Raw genomic sequence first — 19,612 nt, 5'->3', positions numbered from 1 at the left:
AATTTATAATTTTTATATCAAAGTTGTATAAATAAAAAAGATGAAGTTATTAGAATATGAAAAAAAAAGAAAAATATTATATTATATATGATATATATTTTGCTACTCTGTTATTATAAATATGTTTTTATTCATTATATACACGTGTTGAATGTCAAATTTTTTATTTTATTTTACAAAAATAAGAGGCAGAATACTGTCATATATGTTTATAATGTTATTTCAATCTATTATGTATTTATTTTATATAAAAACAAATAATGTAAGATATATTAATCGAGAATTGTGTCTGAAATATTGTGATAAAGGGTTCACGATGGTGTATATTTTCTATACATTGAAGAATTAAAAATATTCAATCAATAAATCCTCTCAACTATTTAGACTTTAAAATTATTTTTTCTTAAATATATAATTTTAAAATTATATAAATTGATATATAAAATGTGTCCGTATCTGTATTCGTGTTGGTGTCGTGTCGTCTTTCTTATCACACCGGCATCCCTCTGATTAATAAAAAAGCAAGTGCTAAACCAGTCGTCTAACAGCAGCCGTAATTCACACGACAGACTAATTCCTTCTTCATCATATCTTCCCTGAATTTACCTCTCCTGACGGACTCCCTCTCTCTTCCCAAACCTTCATAGTCGATCTCTGCTAATACCATTCTATGGGGACGATAGGTCACAATAATCTCAATGCCAAGCTCGTAAGTCTCTCTCTCTCACACACACACATATATGTATGTAATAGTTTTTCATACATATTTCAGTCTTTGACTTCCGACGATGATGTCTCAGGTACTCCTCGGCGACATGGGAGCTGGTAAATCAAGCCTCGTTTTGCGTTTCGTGAAGGGCCAATTCCTTGAATTCCAGGTATCGATCGGTGTCCATGTCCAATTCTTCCAATGAAGTCTATTATTAATTTTTTTTTTTCAGGGTTTTTTACTATCCCCAATTCCATTACTTTTTATAGATTCAGATTTGTGTTATATATATATATATATATATATATATGATAATTATCTATCAATGGTTGATATTGATGTGTCGGTGATCGTGATGACAGGAATCGACGATCGGAGCGGCGTTCTTCTCGCAGACGCTGGCCGTGAACGACGCCACCGTGAAGTTCGAGATCTGGGACACTGCCGGCCAAGAGAGGTACCATAGCTTGGCCCCTATGTACTACAGAGGTGCTGCTGCAGCTATTATTGTCTATGACATCACTAACACGGTTTGATCACTGCCCTTTTTGTATGTTTATGTATACATATGTAACTGACTTAAAGCTAGTGCCATATTCAATAGTTTGCTTATTTTTTGTTCACATTTTACGGTTCGATCACTTCCCTTTTTGTATGTATATGTCTACATGTATATGAATGTGTAACTGACTTAAAGCTAGTGCCATATTCAATAATTTGCTTATTTTTTGTTCACATTTTACGGTTCGATCACTTCCCTTTAGTATGTATATGTATACATTTATATTAATGTATGTATAATTGACTTAAAGCTACTGACATATTCATTAATTTGCTTATTTTTTGTTCACATTTTGGGGTTCGTTCAGTCTTGTCCTATATCATGAATATATGTGAAATGGGTAGCTGTAATTTCTGATTTTTAGTGAATAATTTCATGCAAATTCTATTGGGTACATTAGATTTAATGGGTGTTTTGAGAATTATGCCATTGTCTTTTTTCTTATTTTTTGTTTGACTGATTTTGTTTGTTTGTTTGTTTTTATTTTGAGTTGATTAGGATTCGTTCGAGCGGGCTAAGAAATGGGTGCAAGAACTTCAGAAGCAAGGTGCTTAGGATTGAACTTGTCTCTTAAATCAATTAGAATGTAACAATCAAAGTTGAAAGTCTACAATGCCCAGGGGGTACCGTACCCCCGGGATTCCCAGCCGTTGGATGTGGTGGTGGGACTCACCTGATGGATGATCCAACGGCTGAGAGACCCGGGGGGTACGGTACCCCTGGGGTATTGTAGACTTTCTCCAATCAAAGAATGGAAGATGTTTTTTTCTTTTCTTTCTGCATGTGGCGCTTTTCATTCCTGGGAAGATATATAAAAAAAATCAAAAAATTAAGTAAAGGAATCTGTTGTTGTAAACAATTTAATTTCAATAATTCTCTCCAAGAACCATGCAAAGCTTTAGTTTATTTATCTGTAATTTCCTTTTATGGATGCAATTTCATTTATTCCACAGACTTGACTATTACCTTCTTTTCTTCTGTATAGAAAAGCTTAAATATGGGTGGAATTTTTCTTAGTCGCATGTTACATTTGTGTGACCATCTTGTGCTTGTTGCAGGTAATCCTAACATAGTCATGGCACTTGCTGGCAACAAAGCTGATTTGGAAGATAAGAGGAAAGTGACAGCAGAAGTAAGTACAATTTTCCTGGTAGTTAGTGTCTTTGGTATGCATGCATATTGCATAGTTGGAGGATTATTTGGTAATTGATGATGCATATTGCATAGTTCTAGTTCTCCAGGAGCATGGAGAGAGAGAGAGAGGGATTGAATTATCATTGCTACTGCTGGATTCTAGGCTTTCCTTTCCTAAAACTACCTCAACTGGGTCTGACTGCTGACTATCCTTTTTGAGTCATAAAATGGCTGTAAATTGTAAACTGTTTAGGGTGGCAATTTCTAAATTGACACACCAGCTCAATCAAGAACTCTTCCAGTGGAGCGAGTTGGGGTTTACCACATAACAAATGTTTATACTGTAAGGTCAACCGGAACCTTTTGTGACTCACATGAACCCGACAACCTAATAGGTTTATAAACCTGTCTACCCAATCTACGCCCGCCTATTTTCAAACAGGTTTGGTTGATTATATTACGTTGCTTAACATGCTATATTAAATCCTCTGATCCATTGCAGCCCTTAGAACTGTCTAGAACTGTCAAGTCTCTAATTTGATTTGCTGATTTGATAGTTTGTAGAGTAGTTTGGAGAGAGCGACAGAGTAACTCAATAGTTCTTTGCAAGTACTGCAAATTCCACAAGGGTTTTAGGTAGTCCAGTTCAACTATTAGCTATCCGTTTCCCTTTTCTAAGGCTATCAAAATGCATTGATTAAGGGTAGATGGTTTGTTGTCAATATGCATTGATAAGAGCGGATGATTTAGGTTTAAATTCACTCACATTAATAATTATTAGATGACTCAGCCAACAGGTCCAAGACAATTGCAAGCAGGAGAAAGTTTAAAATGCTCTTTCAATCTTGGGGATAAGAGAGTCTAACTAAACTTAGTCACCTTGAGGTTCTTATTGCAGTATATAAAATTGTGATAATGTTTCTTTGCCTCCCAAATTATCAAAATATTTTTGTAATTGATTAATCATTATGTTTTAAATTTTCATTGCCATTTTGCTTTTGGAATCACTCTTTTGTTAAGTACATATATATTTTTTTACCAAGTTACCATGAGAAACAAGTACATATTAGTTCATTCTTACATGTTCAATTTAATCAGCTCTAAGAATTGTAATTTAATAGACATGTATGTAATGTGTATCTACTAAATCACTTTGCAGGAGGCACGTTTATATGCTGAAGAAAATGGTCTTTTTTTCAAGGAGACATCTGCCAAAACTGCTGTTAATGTCAATGATATTTTCTATGAAATAGGTGAGTTTCTAAATTTCTTTGCTGCTAAATGGACATGATTGTGTGATGTTGGCTATTGACCACCAAAATTTGGAACTTGACACGATGTGCTAATTTGCCACTTTTTATTACTTTTCCATTTTTTTTCCTTCCCTATATTTATAGATATTTTCTACTTAGATGAATATTTAATTTAATTTTTTATATTTACTAGTTTGCTTTTGTTGTTGCCATGATAGTGCTGGATATTGAGTTTTCCTCGAGTAGAGAAGATAATATCTTATGCAAAATTTTCTTCCCATCACAAAGGAGATTATTCTATGTTGTCATGCATTCAAGTTCGGTAGGAGATTTGTTTCACCAACAGCTATGGTTTTAAGTGTGTTAATAATACAATGATAGTTTTTATGGTTTGAAAATGTTGATCTGGCATCTCCTGGTCCATGACATCAGGTGATTTTATTGTTTAAGACAGTACCTCTTTATGGAAATAGGATTTCTTATTTGAGAATGTACCTTTAATTATGAAAAGGAGTGATAGCACTGACAGAGGTAAAAAGTTTTATTATTTTACTGTTGATGCTTCAAATGTATAACCGAAAAAAAAAAAAAATCTATCTCTTTCTCATGATCTTTCTCTCTATGTATGTGGGATAAAATTTCATTGGTTAAAAATCGATTCTACTTAGAAACAGAAGAAAAAAAAAAACTTCATGTCTCATTTGAGAACTTTGCTTACTGTGGTAGTTCTGTGGAATATCTGTGATGAAACCACGATCCTGTGATGGAAATAAACGTTATATGTTATGCATTCATTTGACGGGTACTACAAAATTTTGCATCTTTTATCACTTTTGAAATGACCTAGGTTTATTTTACATTAGAGTTTTCACATTGTGTATATGGGCTAGCTTTAGAGTGAAGTGTTTATTGAATACCTTAAGGCTCTTTAAATCAAGTTGTTTCATAAGTGTACGCCTTGCATATCATTTGTAGTACTCTCCTCCTAAATTTTATCATTTATATTTTATATATGTCTCTGTAATGAAATTTAGAAACTGGAAAGTTTGGCCTTTGCCGTGAACTTGTGAAGTGAGAGCCTTGCTCTTGCCATGCCTTGGAGGGTGAAACACATTAAATGTGCTTTTTGCCTTCGTAACTCTTTATGACACAATGATATAAAAATGTAAAAAACTGACACTATATGGAACATGCTTTTACAACTATGTCCACTTTTTTTAATTTCTATGATTTTAAATAATTATGAAATATTTTTAGCCATGAAGAAAATTACTACTTCAGCCATATTGTTTCAAGTTTTGATAAAGTTAACCATGTACAATGAAATTTCTGTATCACATATTGATGGAACTCTATTTCATGTATATGGTTTTGATTCATTGAGATAACTGCATTTTTAATTGATTGAGGGTAACACAGATTAAGTTTGCCCTAATCCCTTCTTTTCCTCTTCTTCTCTCTTTCGCTTCTCCTTTTTTTCCCTCTTTCTATCCTACATGGAACAAAGCCTGGGTGGAAACTCTATGTTCTGACAAATTATTTTCGTTGCTTGATTTTTCCCTGGTTCATACTTCAACAATTAAAGTGGGGGCATGAGCTTTTCCCCTCCTATGTCATTCTTCAACGGTTTAAAACGTATGGATTTTTCTCATTTTTCTGTTTTTGTGCTACAACAAAGTTACTAAACTGAAAACAGTGGTTGAGAAGTTCATATGAATAAATGAAATTATTAGCCGAGCAAATCTGATTGAATAGTTTGCTCTCAGCTTTTTGGTATGGTGGCTTTTAAGGGCCTGATTTTTAATGCAATGCCTGAACTTGACTGCAACCTTAGCTTAGCTAGTCTAGAGCTGACTTATTGTTTTCTATTTGGGTCGATGGTCCATCAATTTTTTTAGCTGATTGAGACAAACCCCATCTTTTTGGCTGGCAGGTGAGCTAAGTTGAGGTGCTGACCAGGTTTCAGAATTTTAAGTGGAAGAAATTTTTTAGATCACTTCCATTAATCTTCATGCTGCCTGCTGTTCCTGATAATATTGTGAACTTTGAAAAACTGTTGATTTCTTACTTTCTTCATACAAGGTCATAGCTAGGCATGGTGTTTAAGTTGTTTTAAACTTTATATGAATGGACTGATCATACTTGCAATATCTTTTTGTGCTCTTGATATGATGCCTTCTGTTCCTGATAATCTTGTGTAACTTTGAAAAACTGTTGATTTCTTACTTTCTTCATACAAGGTCATAGCTAGACATGATTTTAAGTTGTTTTAAACTTTATATGAATGGACTGATCATACTAACAATATCTTTTGTGTTCTTGATATGATTTCTATTAGTTTTTGTGATTCTTGTTTGGTTTGACACATTGTATCGTGCTTATAACCTGGAACTTTGGATCCTTGTTGTGGTGCAAACAGCAAAGAGGTTGCCTAGAGCTCAGCCTGCTCAAAATCCAGCAGGGATGGTTCTTGTGGACAGACCAGCAGAAGGATCCCGAGCTGCATCATGCTGTGCATAAGTAATCACTTATGCTATCTGTAAATGCTTATATCTATATCTGCATTCCCACTGCTTTTTAAAATTATTCCTTGCTAGTCATTGTGCTGTATGGTAGTTATTTTTCAAATTGAAGCAACTGAAAGTGATGCATATTAGGAAATACTGTTTTCAGCAACAGGATTATATATATATATAGATATCTTTGCATTGAAAACGGAAGTGCCAGAGGGGGCTCAACCAAGTACTTTGGAAGTATACAAAATCAGTCTAGACTCCCCCACATGCAAACTAATTACCAAACAATCTACAAAAATATTGATGTGTTCTACAAATTTCAAGACGTAGAGAAGAAAGATTGTCTATTATTATTTTTAAGTATAGACATTTTCTCCTCTGTTCCCTCAAAAATGGAGCAGAATGAAGTTGCCGGGATTTACGGATTATATGGTTGTTGAAGAGAGGTTTTGTGTTTCAACCAGGCACAGATATAGTATTATTTCTATACATCTATACAATTGTTTTACCTTCTGGAAAAGAATTTTTTTTTAGTATAGGCATATCTAAACCTCAGAAGATCTCCCTAGTTCCTCCATACACACTCCATAAAGCATAAAGAGGCGACCCGCCAAGCTTGTCAAACCTCGTTGCTTGTGCGCTTCCTACCTAACAAGCAAGAAGGCAAGAAGACTTTCCCTGAGGCAGGCAAAACTCATGTCACATCATCCAGAAAGAGCAACATGCACCATCATAATTCTTGTGTCGCTTCACAATGAAGATGATTGGTGGTATCTTCAACTTTCTTAGACATATGATACCAATTGTGAATCATCTTTTCCCTATTTCACCCATTATACCTGGTTATAATTGCAACCAAAGCAGTGGAAAGAACTCTCTATGGGAATTGGGCAACCACCTCCATATAGCACCCTGTGGAGAGAACTAATCCAAATCGACCAAACTTGTCAGAGATCTATCTCATTAAATCCTCCCTTCCCTCTCACACTTCTGTACAATATAATATCCAAGAAAGCGTCCATAGAATCTAACTGCTGCCAGGCCTCCCAATCCTGAAGGGCTTTGGAAAAGTTGGCTCCCAAACCACACTGCTCTCGGTAAATCTAACATAGTCTGGTATCAGGGCTGCTCTGCGAGACTGGAAAAACGATGAATGATGATTTTAGAATAACATCACCATACCATAGATCATGCCAGAATTCCCCACAACAAATCCAATGAACTTAGAGAAGTCCCTCCACACTTTTCTACTATTCTTCCAAAGGTCAACCCCATATGAGCAACTGACTCCTTGGATGTCTAAGCTTGTTCCATCCTCGGATATCCCACCACTTAATGAAGTGTTACTGCTATGAAAAAGAAAACGAGGAATTGTTGTTGCCAAACATGCAATCCCATGTGTTGCGTTCATGTATTTACTGATTTTCGTGCTAAACATTTTGTCTTTTTTGGTTATCCATTGCATTTTACAATAGTGTATGCACTATGCTTGTACCAATATGAAGTGTGAACAAGCAACCTCTTGTTTAGAACATGGGGAGACACGGCTCAATGAACACTTAAAACTCACAAGGTTCATGGTTGGGTTGGTTGGATAGGGTGCTGTGCTATATATAGTCTAGCTAGGAGTAGGTGTGTGAAGTAGGAAAAGAGTGGCATGAATACAACTAAATAATTGATGCCTTGCACCTCTCTGCTGACCTGATATCATAAATTTCTTTAAGATTTCCCAACAATGTTGTTGATGGACTAACCAAATGGAATGTTATATCAGTATGTTGTCTATAAATATAATTGCAATGTTGTGGCCCGAATTTGGTTTTGGGTTGCAACAGGCCTCTGGGGCTGCCCCCGAAGTAAATTTTTGACTCATTTTTTGCTTGTGGGTTGTGGACACTATTTAGTACTCTCTTGTAGCCCAATATGTAAGGGCGTTTAGGGTTTGGAGTGGGATATTGAGAGATTGAAAATTGTAGAGAGTGAGAGGAAGAGTTAGGGTTTGGGGGTTAAAACTTGTGATCTTCACATTTTCGCATAGTGAATTCCTTCTCCGGATCTTCACCGTGGACGTAGGCTTTGCCAAACCACGTAAAATCTTTGAATTGTGAAGATCCGGAGAAGATCCACACCTACTTTTACTTATTGAACTGTCTGAAGCGTGGTCCGCCGATGCGGTGTAACGGAAGCGGGCCCGTACCGTAACAAATTCACAGTTGCTTATACTTACCTCTCTGAGAAAGGGGCCTAACAATTTGAAAAATTCCTAGGTCTGAAAGCTTGAAAAAATAACTATGAACTATTCTTGTAGATCTACGAAGAAATGACATGTTTAATTTAAATCTAAACAAATAAATAAATAAAAAGCAAAAAATGTTGAAACTCACTGATAATTTCAAACTTTGGAAGTCCAACATTCAATCTTTGAGCTTAAATCTGAAGTTTTTGATGCAAGATTCGGCCTTTGGAAGGTAGAAGACAAAGCCACTTGAAACACCACTTCCCGTCCGACTTGCGTGCGTTCAGCATGCCACCGACGTTCATCCTGAGCGAGGATCGAACTCTTCATGAGATTCATAGTTGCGTTACTTATAGCTTGTTTTTGGAGTGAAAAAAGTGTAGTATAAAATTTTCTGCTGTTGTTTTTAATACAGGAAAGTGCTTGTGCTCACAAGTAATTCTTAAATTCTATGTATCTTCTTCCTGCATGGGGTTGTAATATGCCGGATACTGGATCTTGTGCAGGAATTTTCCCCCAGCCGCTATAAACAGCAGGAGTTGAAGTGCGGAGAACTCGTGGAAATCAGCAGATTCTTTGTCCAGGAAATTTTCGATGGGTCATCCGCGGTTACTTTTCCCCGTTTGATAATTAATTGCTGAAATCATGTAAATGGTTATGCTTTCTGTAGATGGATTAACTGGATTGATATATAAAAGCCTTGTGATAATTTCATTATCATTCATGTATGGAATTGTAAACGCTTGACCTTATTGAATTTACACAAGATTTCACCCGCCATCTCTCTCTCTAAAACTGATCTTTACACGCAAGTTGATATATCATGAAATGAGCTTGTTGGAGCAGTTTCAGAACATTTTCAGCTGATGTATTTTTTGGACTGTTTTCTTGGACAAAAATCACAATAGACAAAACAAAACGAAACAAATGAACTTGAGAGGGGTGTGTGTGTGTTTTCTCAATCCTGGCAAATTACACAAGCACCCGCTTTTGAGAATTTGAACCGTCGATCTTGTCTTGATGCTCGCCCTTTTGAGAACTTGAACCGTCGTTCTTGTCTTGTTGCTCGCCCTTTTGAGAACTTGAACCGTCGTTCTTGTCTTGATGCTTCCATTTTGTGTCGTTCTTGTCTTGATGCTTCCATTTTGTGTCTTTGGTAGGAAAATGTCATAAAGATACTGTATTGATGAGCTTCCAATAGATGGACTGTTCACCTTCCTCTTGCCATAAAGGTACAGTACTGATGAGCTTCCAATAAATGGACTGTTCACCTTCCTCTTGCCATAAAGGTACAGTATTGATGAGCTTCCAATAAATGGACTGTTCACCTTCCTCTTTGTATTTTAAATTCAGTAAAGATTAACAATGAATTAAGTAGTACCATACACGTACGGAGATAAGCAATAAATTATGTAGTACCATGTAAGTATGCATAATATATATATATATATATATATATATATGTTTGTTTGTGTTCATATTTGTTTTCTTCATGAATCTAGGGTTGGAATCTTCCCGTTTTAATATGTGCCTTGCTTCCTCGATAGGTGGCCTCACAGTTTTGGACATGAAGTTGAACATTTTATTAGGGTTTTCATACTCAAATGAGTTTGCAGATGTAATTACTAATGGCAAAGATGCGAAATTGAAGGAAGAGTTTATACATTACAAACAACTCAAAACAACATAAACGTGTGCTAACCGAATAATGCTACCAAGCCTCATTAGGTCGACCTTATACTAATTGTTATGAACTCTTTATCTAATTTTGTCGTGATCATCTACAAATACTGAGACTTAAAAAAATTTATATGGAGATTATGCTATCAAATTTTCATAAATTACATGAATCCGTAAAACTTTTATATAATCTTTCTTTTGACTTTATTTGATCAAATTAAACTATCATTTTTGACAAACGTCTATTATAATTTTATATGAATTTATTTATTTATTTTTTAGAGTGAGATCATTTTAGTATTATGTGGTGATATAATTTTTGAGCTATTTTTTATGTTCAAAATTTATTATTATCATCGATGATAGTGGTGTCAGGTCTTTTAGAACACTATTAATTCACCATAAGACGCATATAGTTCCCTTTGCTTCATATGCATCTCATGATAATAAAAATTATAACACTATTATATGTTGGTCACAGTTGTGATATTTTTTAAGTAGCAATTGTAACACTATTATATATGTTGGTGACAATTGTTATATTTTTTAAGTTCCCATATGACAGTTAATTTAATCATCATTGTCTTAATTAATGGTTGTTAAAATCTCTAAGTCAGTTGGTTCATTATTAATGTGTTTGTCGATATGGATATTAATCTCAGCCTCCTTGAGAAGGTTCTCAATTCTCTTTCCACGTGCACTTTTTCTATACATTTCAATATGTTTTCTATAAACACTATCAATTCATAATTTTTTTTTTTGTTTTGTTTCGTTTTTGTTTTTGTTTTTGTTTTTTTTTGTTTTTGTTTTTTTTTGGCTTTTTTTTTTTTTTTTTTTTTTTTTTTTTTTTTTTTGTCAACATATTTTTGACTTCCGTGAAATAAGTGCATATATGTGGAAGGAGATGTATAATTGTTTAAAACAATATTTGTTTTGATATTAATTGTTAACATATCATCCTCGAGAATTTGGGAGTCCTGTAACAAAAGGAAGTACGAACACTCCACCTAAAGTTGTCGTTGTGGTGTTGAATACTTCTGGAATATGATAAGGACACGTTTTGAATGCACTTTTAGGATTTTGTAATTATTTTTATTACAAGAATGAAATTCAGTACAATTTAAAATATATTATGAACTAATATGAAAAATAATATAACATTTAAAATAACAAAAATAACAAACATTTAATTCTAAACTCCAAATTACTACTTTTATTCAAAATGAATAAAAATAATTATTTTTCTATATATAATTAAATATTATATTGTTATTTTTTTGACCTATTCATATCTTATTTGTGTTCTATTTTTTTGAGATTTGTCGCCGTGCCTGTATCGTATTTATATTCCGTGTCGGTGAACAAAACCAATCCAAAATTTGTTATGAAAAAAATAAATAAATAAAAAGAACTCAATTATTATATGTTGGCGACAGTTGTGTTATATTATGTTTTAGTATATTGATTTAGTTTAATGACAAAAACATTGAATTGTCTAAGTATGAGAATGCAATAATTTTTTAATTTTTATTTTAAATCAAGTTTAGAATTGACTTGACATGATATGCAAAAAGAACAAGTTGTTGGTAATTGATTGGGTAATTTACAAATCTACTAGTAAAATATCAAAAAGCATAAACTTTGATATGAAGTTTGACCCCAAAAAAAGATTGGTCCAAAAAAGCTTTATCCACTTATGAGATAAAAAGATTGGAAGAAAGTGAAAATCATCAAACAAGAAAAGACTTGCAAAAGTGAATTTTGTTTTTTTTACCCTCTTGGTAAGAGAAATTATTTTTATTATTTTGGATTCAATTATATGATTTTTAACAAAAAAATGGCTTATTTTTCTAATCCATCTTTGATTGAATTTATCAATCCAATGATATAACAATTAGATTAATGATGACCAATTCTAATGCCAAAGAGAGAAATAATAAAAATAGTCATCAAGAAATAATCACAAAGCATTTCATGTATGGAGCCAATTTTTTTGTTTTGTTTTGTTTTGTTTTTTTTTTTTAAAAAAACAAAAGCTTGTGGTCACCCAACTGAACCTAGGGTTCTTGAATGCCCAACTAGAAATAACAATTGTAAGTGGAAATAGGACACACACATTATTCATGAGTGACTTTTATTATTGGAATCACTTTGAAATATCGAATGATTTTTGTACGATTTAAAGTGATAAGTACACTGCATCGAGAATGCGTCTACATTGAGCATGCGCCGTGTACAAAATATTGATGTAAATACTAACATCTTTTCATCATTGTTGTATTACATTATTGTTTTCGTAGTGTTGTGTGGTGTTATGTACTCGTTTTTATTTATTTTTTAATTATTTAAAATTACAAACTAAAATACAGTACACATTGTGTGGTGGATCCAGGGTTGTCCATCAATGCCAATTAGTGGACCAGACATGGGTGACCATACCTTCTAATATGAGGACACCTGCCACTAAATTAGAGACTGAGAGGGGCCTGACCTCCCCTATACTTTATTTGCGTTGGACCTCTAGTTGCCCTTTCCTAGGCATTGTTTTGGTATCACTTGCACTACTTTCACGTGCTTACAAGCTTTATACTAGCAGTAGCATTTTATATTTGGAGTATGATTTAAAAGTTAAATCAAGAAAATTAAGTTGGTTAACAAAGTATATATTGTGTGAAATTTAAAATCTTTATCATAAGGCATGTGTGCTAATAATTTACTGATCTAAGAACGTAAATGCAAAATAGGGTAACATAATCAACGTAAAACAATAATATATATATATATATATATATATATATATATATATATATATATATATATATAAAAGAAAGGACATGTTGATTCTTTTATGTTTTATCCACACCTTCTTTAACAATTTAAGTTTATGTTTTAAGTTTTGGATCATTTAGTTGTTAGCACATATATATATATATATATATATATATATATATGTATGTATATGTATGTATGTATAGTTGGAGAGACTTTCTCAACGGACATATATATAGCATAGCATAAAGATCGTGACATTTAAGTTCTGAATTTTCGTCCAACTATAATAATTTTCACAACCAACCAATATATATAGTCTTTTTCCAACTATAAATTTTATTGGATCTTCTTCCAACTATAATAATTTCTAATTTTCACAACCAACCAATATACGGAGTTGTCTTCTTCGAACTATAAATTTTATGGAGTCCCTCCCAACCAAGAAAAAAAAATATAAAAAATAAACTTTTAATGAAAAATGATTAATTGATTTATTTGTGCCATGTAAAGGGACATGACTTATGGGCAGAAAAAGAAATTAGTTTCATTATGCAGCCTTTTAAAAAGCAAAGACAAATGCAAGTGAATAATGGGCACTTCCATGCGATGAAAGCCTGAGATATTTATGATGACAGAGATGGGAGAAGAACTGTCACAATGCCCTACTCCAATCAATTTTCCTTTTGAATGTTTGTTGTACAATTATGAATTGAAGATGATGCACATAATAGTAAATGTATATACCAATAATACATCTATATCTAATATCTATACATATATATGTATATACCAATAATACATCTATATCTAATATCTATACATATATACATATATATGTATAGATATTAGATATAGATGTATTATTGGTATATACATTTACTATTATGTGCATCGTCTTCAATTCATAATTGTACAACAAACATTCAAAAGGAAAATTATATATGTGTGTGTGTGTGTTGGAAGGAATTGCATTCATTTTGAATACAAATGCTCCGGACAATTCAATTTCACGAGTCTGAATTTTCTACTGTAAAATATATGTGTTATAATCATAGAGTTACTATTATTCACATGATCAATACTCTAATACATGATTCATATGTATGAGTGATGAGGGCCGACTGATGCGACACATGCACATGATCCACTCACATTTGTATGCATGTATATGATATTGTCTTATGAAGGAATTACATTCAGTTTGAGTACCATTACTCGAACAAACTCAATTCGATGAGTCAGGATATTCTACGGTACAATACACTACATGTGTTATAATCAGATAGTGAAATCAGAATGTCAATATCGCTTACACGTGTGATTGATACAGTACATACTGATGATGCATACGTATGAGTGATGATAGTTGAACGATGCGATACATACATGTTATAATAAGATAGTGATATTAGATTGTTAATATCGTGCACACGTGATATATGTATGGATATTAGATATAGATGTATCATTGGTATATACATTTACTATTATGTGCCTCATCTTCAATTCATAATTGTACAACAAACATTCAAAAGGAAAATTATATATATATATGTGTGTGTGTGTGTGTGTGTTGGAAGGAATTGCATTCATTTTGAATACAAATGCTCCGGACAATTCAATTTCACGAGTCTGAATTTTCTACTGTAAAATATATGTGTTATAATCATAGAGTTACTATTATTCACATGATCAATAGTACTATAATACATGATTCATATGTATGAGTGATGAGGGCCGACTGATGCGACACATGCACATGATCCACTCACATTTGTATGCATGTATATGATATTGTCTTATGTAGGAATTGCATTCTGTTTGAGTACCATTACTCGAACAAACTCAATTCGATGAGTCAGGATATTCTACGGTACGATACACTACATGTATTATAATCAGATAGTGATATCAGAATGTCAATATCGCTTACACGTGTGATTGATACAATACGTATTGATGATGCGTATGTATAAGTGATGATAGTTGAATGATGCGATACATACATGTTGTAATAAGATGGTGATATCAGATTTTGCAAATATCGTGCACACGTGTGATTGATACAGTACATATTGATGAAACATATGTATGAGCGATGACAGCTAGCTGAATGATGTGATACATATATGTTCTAATCAGATAGTGATATTAGATTGTTAATATCGCTCACACATGTGATTGATATAATACATATTGATGATGCATATGTATGAACGATGATAGTTGAACGATGTGATATATATATATATATATATATATATATATATATGTTGTAATCAGATAGTAATATCATACTGTTAATGTCGCTCACAAGTGTGGTTGGTATAGTACATAATGATGATTCGTATGTATAAGCGATGACAGCTATAAAGGACGCGATACACGCACATGATACACACAACAATTCAGATGCAGATAGTGAGTGAGACTGTTCCTAGAAAACACATGAATGGTGCTCTGTGGGACATGGTGGCTCATAATGTAAGGGGCGTTGATGATATATCCTTTCACCATCACTATTTGTTTGGTTTTTGTTTTTTGTTTTTTGTTTTTTGTTTTTTGTTTTTTGTGTTTCCATTTTGGTAATTGTGGGTGCCAATAATTTCTCAAAATGGGTCACTAACTTTTGCAAACTATGATAAAGATCACACACAAGGGGTGGTGATAGTGGTTGATGCCACACTCATGCTTCAAGGTCAACTGTCTCTCATTGGAGGCTCATTGCTCTTTTTCTCCATTGGATTTTTTTTGTTGGTGATGTGAAGGTAGCCAAAAACCCTATACAAGGCTTTATCAAGATTAGGGTTGTTGTTTTTATTATTATTATATATTACAACATCGTTTATTTAATACACTGTCAATATATCTCAATAAAAATCATAAGATTTATTATTGTTTCTATTAATATTATCTCAATAAATACAGTAAAATTTATTATTATATGAACTAATATGGCTGAGTGTATTGAAATCATTGCATTCGGAACATGGTAAGGTAGTTCTTTGATGGGGAGTGACTCATTTGATCGTTGCGATGGTTGTTTTTGTAATATTTTTATCCATTGTTTTGGAATATCGTAATTCTTCTATTTTAGTGGATGGAATTTCAGTGAATTGGATCCACAAAAAAATTGACGCAATTTAGAGGTGGAATTTGTGTGAGATTTATGAGTGATTGCACACATTTCATCGCAAATCATTGCATTCTGTAATGGTTGCGAAGGTATTAGATATAAGACTGCTAGTCATATTCACCCTAAGTTGTGACTAATGATAGAATGATTCTTCTTATATTTACTACGGAAATATTTTCACCAGACTTACCCTAAAAATAAATGAAGTATATATACCACGGAGTATTAAAGAGTGGAAATATAAAACAATATTCTGATGGATCAAATTGTTGAAATTTCAGAAATTGACATGGTTTTGAGAAGAATTTCTCAACTGTTAGCAACATGAATATGAACCATTTAAAATTCATTGCAACATCTCCGATTGTATATATGGCAATTCGATCATGTCCTATTTTGCATCCACTCGTCATGGAAAAAGTCCATCTTGTTCAACTCCTATCATGGAGCCATGTCAATGGTGTTTAGGTTATATCTATATATGTACGTATATATGTTGTATATATATGTATATGTATCTCTCATGACGTCTGCTTTGCAAATATATATGACTATATTAACACCCACAACTGCATGTATATAAATTTTATTCATTAGCTTCACACAAATATGCCTTGTATCATGCGACTCATTAAATTACTAATAACAATAAACAATGTGACAATAACTCGATCACTTGTGCAAGAGACCCTTCATTTTCATGAATTGAAAATTGTTTATCTTCAGTCACTAGAACTACTTTTGAACAATCTAATAAGTTTCTTGGGTATATGATCCTGAATCAGCCCAAAACTATGTAGTTGACCTGTTATATTCAATTAAACAATCCATTCAAATATATAATTAATTTTGATATAAAAATTATTAATCAAGTACTCAAAAACAAAATCACTTTCATACCCCAAAATGCTTAATTACTCTGATAATCTCTGTACAATCTTATTATAACCACTATTTATAGATAATATTTGTTTATGTAATTTTCTTAATTTCAAAGACGAGACAGAGCGAGAATTTGTTCATGAGGCCGAGACTTGTACAACGACGGTTGTTCCGAGACCACTAGAGTTTTGGCCAAAGCCCTCAATTGGAATTTTTGAATTTTGCCCGTTGAAGTCTTGGGCAACTCCTCCAGAAACTGCACCTTCTTTGGCACCATGAAGCCGGGCAGGTTTTTCCGGCAATGGGCGAGGATATCGTCTTCCGTCACGTTTATGGTGGCTCCGGCAGAGTTCTTTTTGGCGGTGACGAAAGCGCAAGGGCTCTCCCCCCACCGTGGATGCGGCATTGCCACCACCGCGGCCTCCAGTACTCGGGGGTGTCTGTATAACACGGACTCCAACTCTACACTGCTAATATTTTCGCCTCCAGAAATGATCACATCCTTGGACCTGTCTTTGATTTCTAGGTATCCGTCGGGGTGGATCACCCCAACATCTCCGGTGGCAAACCAACCTTGGTGAAATGATTTCGAGGTAGTCTTTTCATCTTTCAGGTACCCTTTCATAATGCTACTACCTCGGAGCACGATTTCCCCCAATGTTTTCCCGTCACGTGGCACGCTCGCCATTGTTTTCAAGTCCTTCACATCAACGTCAGCCAGTGTCAGTATGCTGACGCCCTGCCGAGCTTTCAGCTTTGCCCGGTCCTCCTGAGGTAGGTGGTTCCACTTGGCCTGCCACTCGCACACGAGGGCGGGTCCCGTCGCCTCGGTCAGGCCATACGCGTGCACGACATGAAATCCGAGGCGCTCGATCTTTTCGAGTAGTGGAGCGGGGGGCGGTGCTCCCCCGGTGAGTATCTGGACGGGGGAGGTTACGTCCGCACGCTCGTGGGGCCTGGCCTCTAATAGGATGTTAAAGACTATGGGTGCACAACACATGTGTGTCACCTTGTGAAGTGCAATGTTCATGAACATTTCGTGCGCGGTCGTGTTGCGTATGCACACGTTGGTGCCGCCTCGAGCCGCCACTCCCCAAGTGAATGTCCACCCATTGCAATGGAACATGGGTAGGGACCATAAGTACACTGGCTCACTCCCCATTTCCCAACCCAAGATCAGACTCAGTGTGCTTAGGTATGCACCCCTGTGGCTGTAGACAACCCCCTTTGGCTCCGATGTCGTCCCGGACGTGTAATTAAGGGCGATCGGGTCCCACTCGTCCTCAATGTCACCCACCACGTACCCCGGATTGCCGGAGAGGACGAGCTGCTCGTATTCCAGCTCGCCAAGCCGGACACCGGTGGGGGTGTCGACGTCATCTATGACTATGACCAGCGGGATGGATGACTCTGCTGTCACGGAGGAGTCTTGCAAGTCAGCCATTAGTAGCCGGAGAGCCTCGCTTGCTAGCGGCACGTACTGGTAGTCCACGAAGAAAACCTTGGCCTCGGAGTGGCGGAGAATGGTGGCTATGTTTCTAGCATCAAGCCTTGTGTTGATTGCGTTCAACACTGCCCCTGCCATGGGCACTGCAAAATGCATCTCATACATTGCTGGAATATTTGGAGCCAACACTGATATCTGGGTAACCAAATTAAAAAAATCATATAAATAATTCGTCACAATTTGTCCATAAATAGGCACAAAGTACCAAAATATATAATTACATATATCATTAATCTAAATCTTATATCCCGTACAAAAGTATCGTAACCGTTTATAACGGATGTTGTGATGCAACACTGGACGACTGAGATCATTCACACGTGTAGAGTCGAATGATTTGAGTGATATAGCATCATGTTATTATAGTTGAGGATTCAAGCTCGGAAATACTTACCACGTTGTTCTTGACTATATTCAAGGCCCGGAGGGAGGATGCGAGGCGGCAGCAACGCTCGTACGTTTGCCGCCACGTGAAGCGTGTTCCGGCATAGATTATGGAGCTGCGGTCGGCGTAGACCGCAGAGGCTCTCTTGAGGAAGGTAATAGGAGTGAGAGGGACATAATTTGCTTCACATTTGGGTAGTTTCTCCATGATGGGCAGGAATTTTCTGTGGTGCTTTGGCTATTGAGAAGTGGAAGGACAATGTTTTAGAGAGAGAAAGAGAGGGGAGAGAGAGAGTGTGTGTGTGTGTGTGTGGGGTGGTTGGAGGGTTGTCTTGATTGATGTATGGAGGAGGGGTTATATATATAGGGAACTGGGGGAAAATGCAGTGTATTTAGGAAGGGAAAGGACGATGGAAAATGGGGAGAAATGGGAGGGAAGTAGCTTAGCTAGGAGGTGCTTGGGTGGAAGTTTATAGGTAAATTACTGGGATACTACACAAACTATGAAAATTTTGAACATAAAGACTTGGACCTGAAATATTTGAAATATAAAGTTATTTGTGGTTTTCACGTTTTGGTGGGCGGCTTGACTTGAGTCTTCACCATTTCACCATATCTTATTGCCAATTGCTTCCAAGTTCCAACCATCAGATTGGTGGTTAATTTGTTATAGGTGTTTGGATCCTATGCGGTAGATAGGATGTGTGTACGGTAACAGACGAATATTAAAATTTATATCGTGCCGGATGAATCTCAATTCATATGTGTGTGAATGTCGTGTGTCGCTTTGAACGGATCTTAACTCACACACCTATAAGTTATTATGCGTGTATTACATCGA

General features: G+C 35.1%; 2 protein-coding genes across 3 annotated transcripts; one reads left to right on the top strand and one right to left on the bottom strand.

Moving 5' to 3' along the window:
• The first annotated feature begins 472 nt into the window (after positions 1–472).
• LOC132266441 (ras-related protein RHN1-like) lies at positions 473–9,190 on the top strand. Of its 2 annotated transcripts, XM_059767315.1 has the most exons (8): positions 475–709; positions 801–878; positions 1,072–1,239; positions 1,770–1,818; positions 2,330–2,403; positions 3,565–3,658; positions 6,078–6,178; positions 8,917–9,190. In XM_059767315.1, exons 1-7 carry the CDS (start codon positions 671–673, stop codon positions 6,176–6,178), a joined length of 603 nt encoding a protein of 200 aa, XP_059623298.1. In that variant the 5' UTR covers positions 475–670; the 3' UTR covers positions 8,917–9,190. The 2 variants fall into 2 exon arrangements, with proteins under 2 accessions (XP_059623299.1, XP_059623298.1); XM_059767316.1 differs by lacking the exons at positions 6,078–6,178; positions 8,917–9,190 and adding an exon at positions 5,592–5,825 and having other exon boundaries at positions 473–709.
• Positions 9,191–16,869: 7,679 nt separating this feature from the next.
• Positions 16,870–19,264, bottom strand: LOC132266440 (trans-cinnamate:CoA ligase, peroxisomal-like). Its single transcript, XM_059767314.1, has 2 exons — positions 18,782–19,264; positions 16,870–18,522 (listed from the first exon to the last, which is right to left on the bottom strand). The coding sequence occupies exons 1-2, from the start codon at positions 18,977–18,979 to the stop codon at positions 16,990–16,992; spliced, it is 1,731 nt and encodes a 576-aa protein (XP_059623297.1). The 5' UTR covers positions 18,980–19,264; the 3' UTR covers positions 16,870–16,989.
• Positions 19,265–19,612: the final 348 nt, after the last annotated feature.

This window comes from Cornus florida, unplaced genomic scaffold (assembly GCF_030987335.1).
Source record: "Cornus florida cultivar Cherokee Brave unplaced genomic scaffold, ASM3098733v1 CherokeeBrave_3.0.0_Hap2_Chr07, whole genome shotgun sequence".
NCBI classification, from domain to species: Eukaryota; Viridiplantae; Streptophyta; class Magnoliopsida; order Cornales; family Cornaceae; genus Cornus; species Cornus florida.
This window is presented reverse-complemented; position numbering and strand designations above follow the sequence as displayed.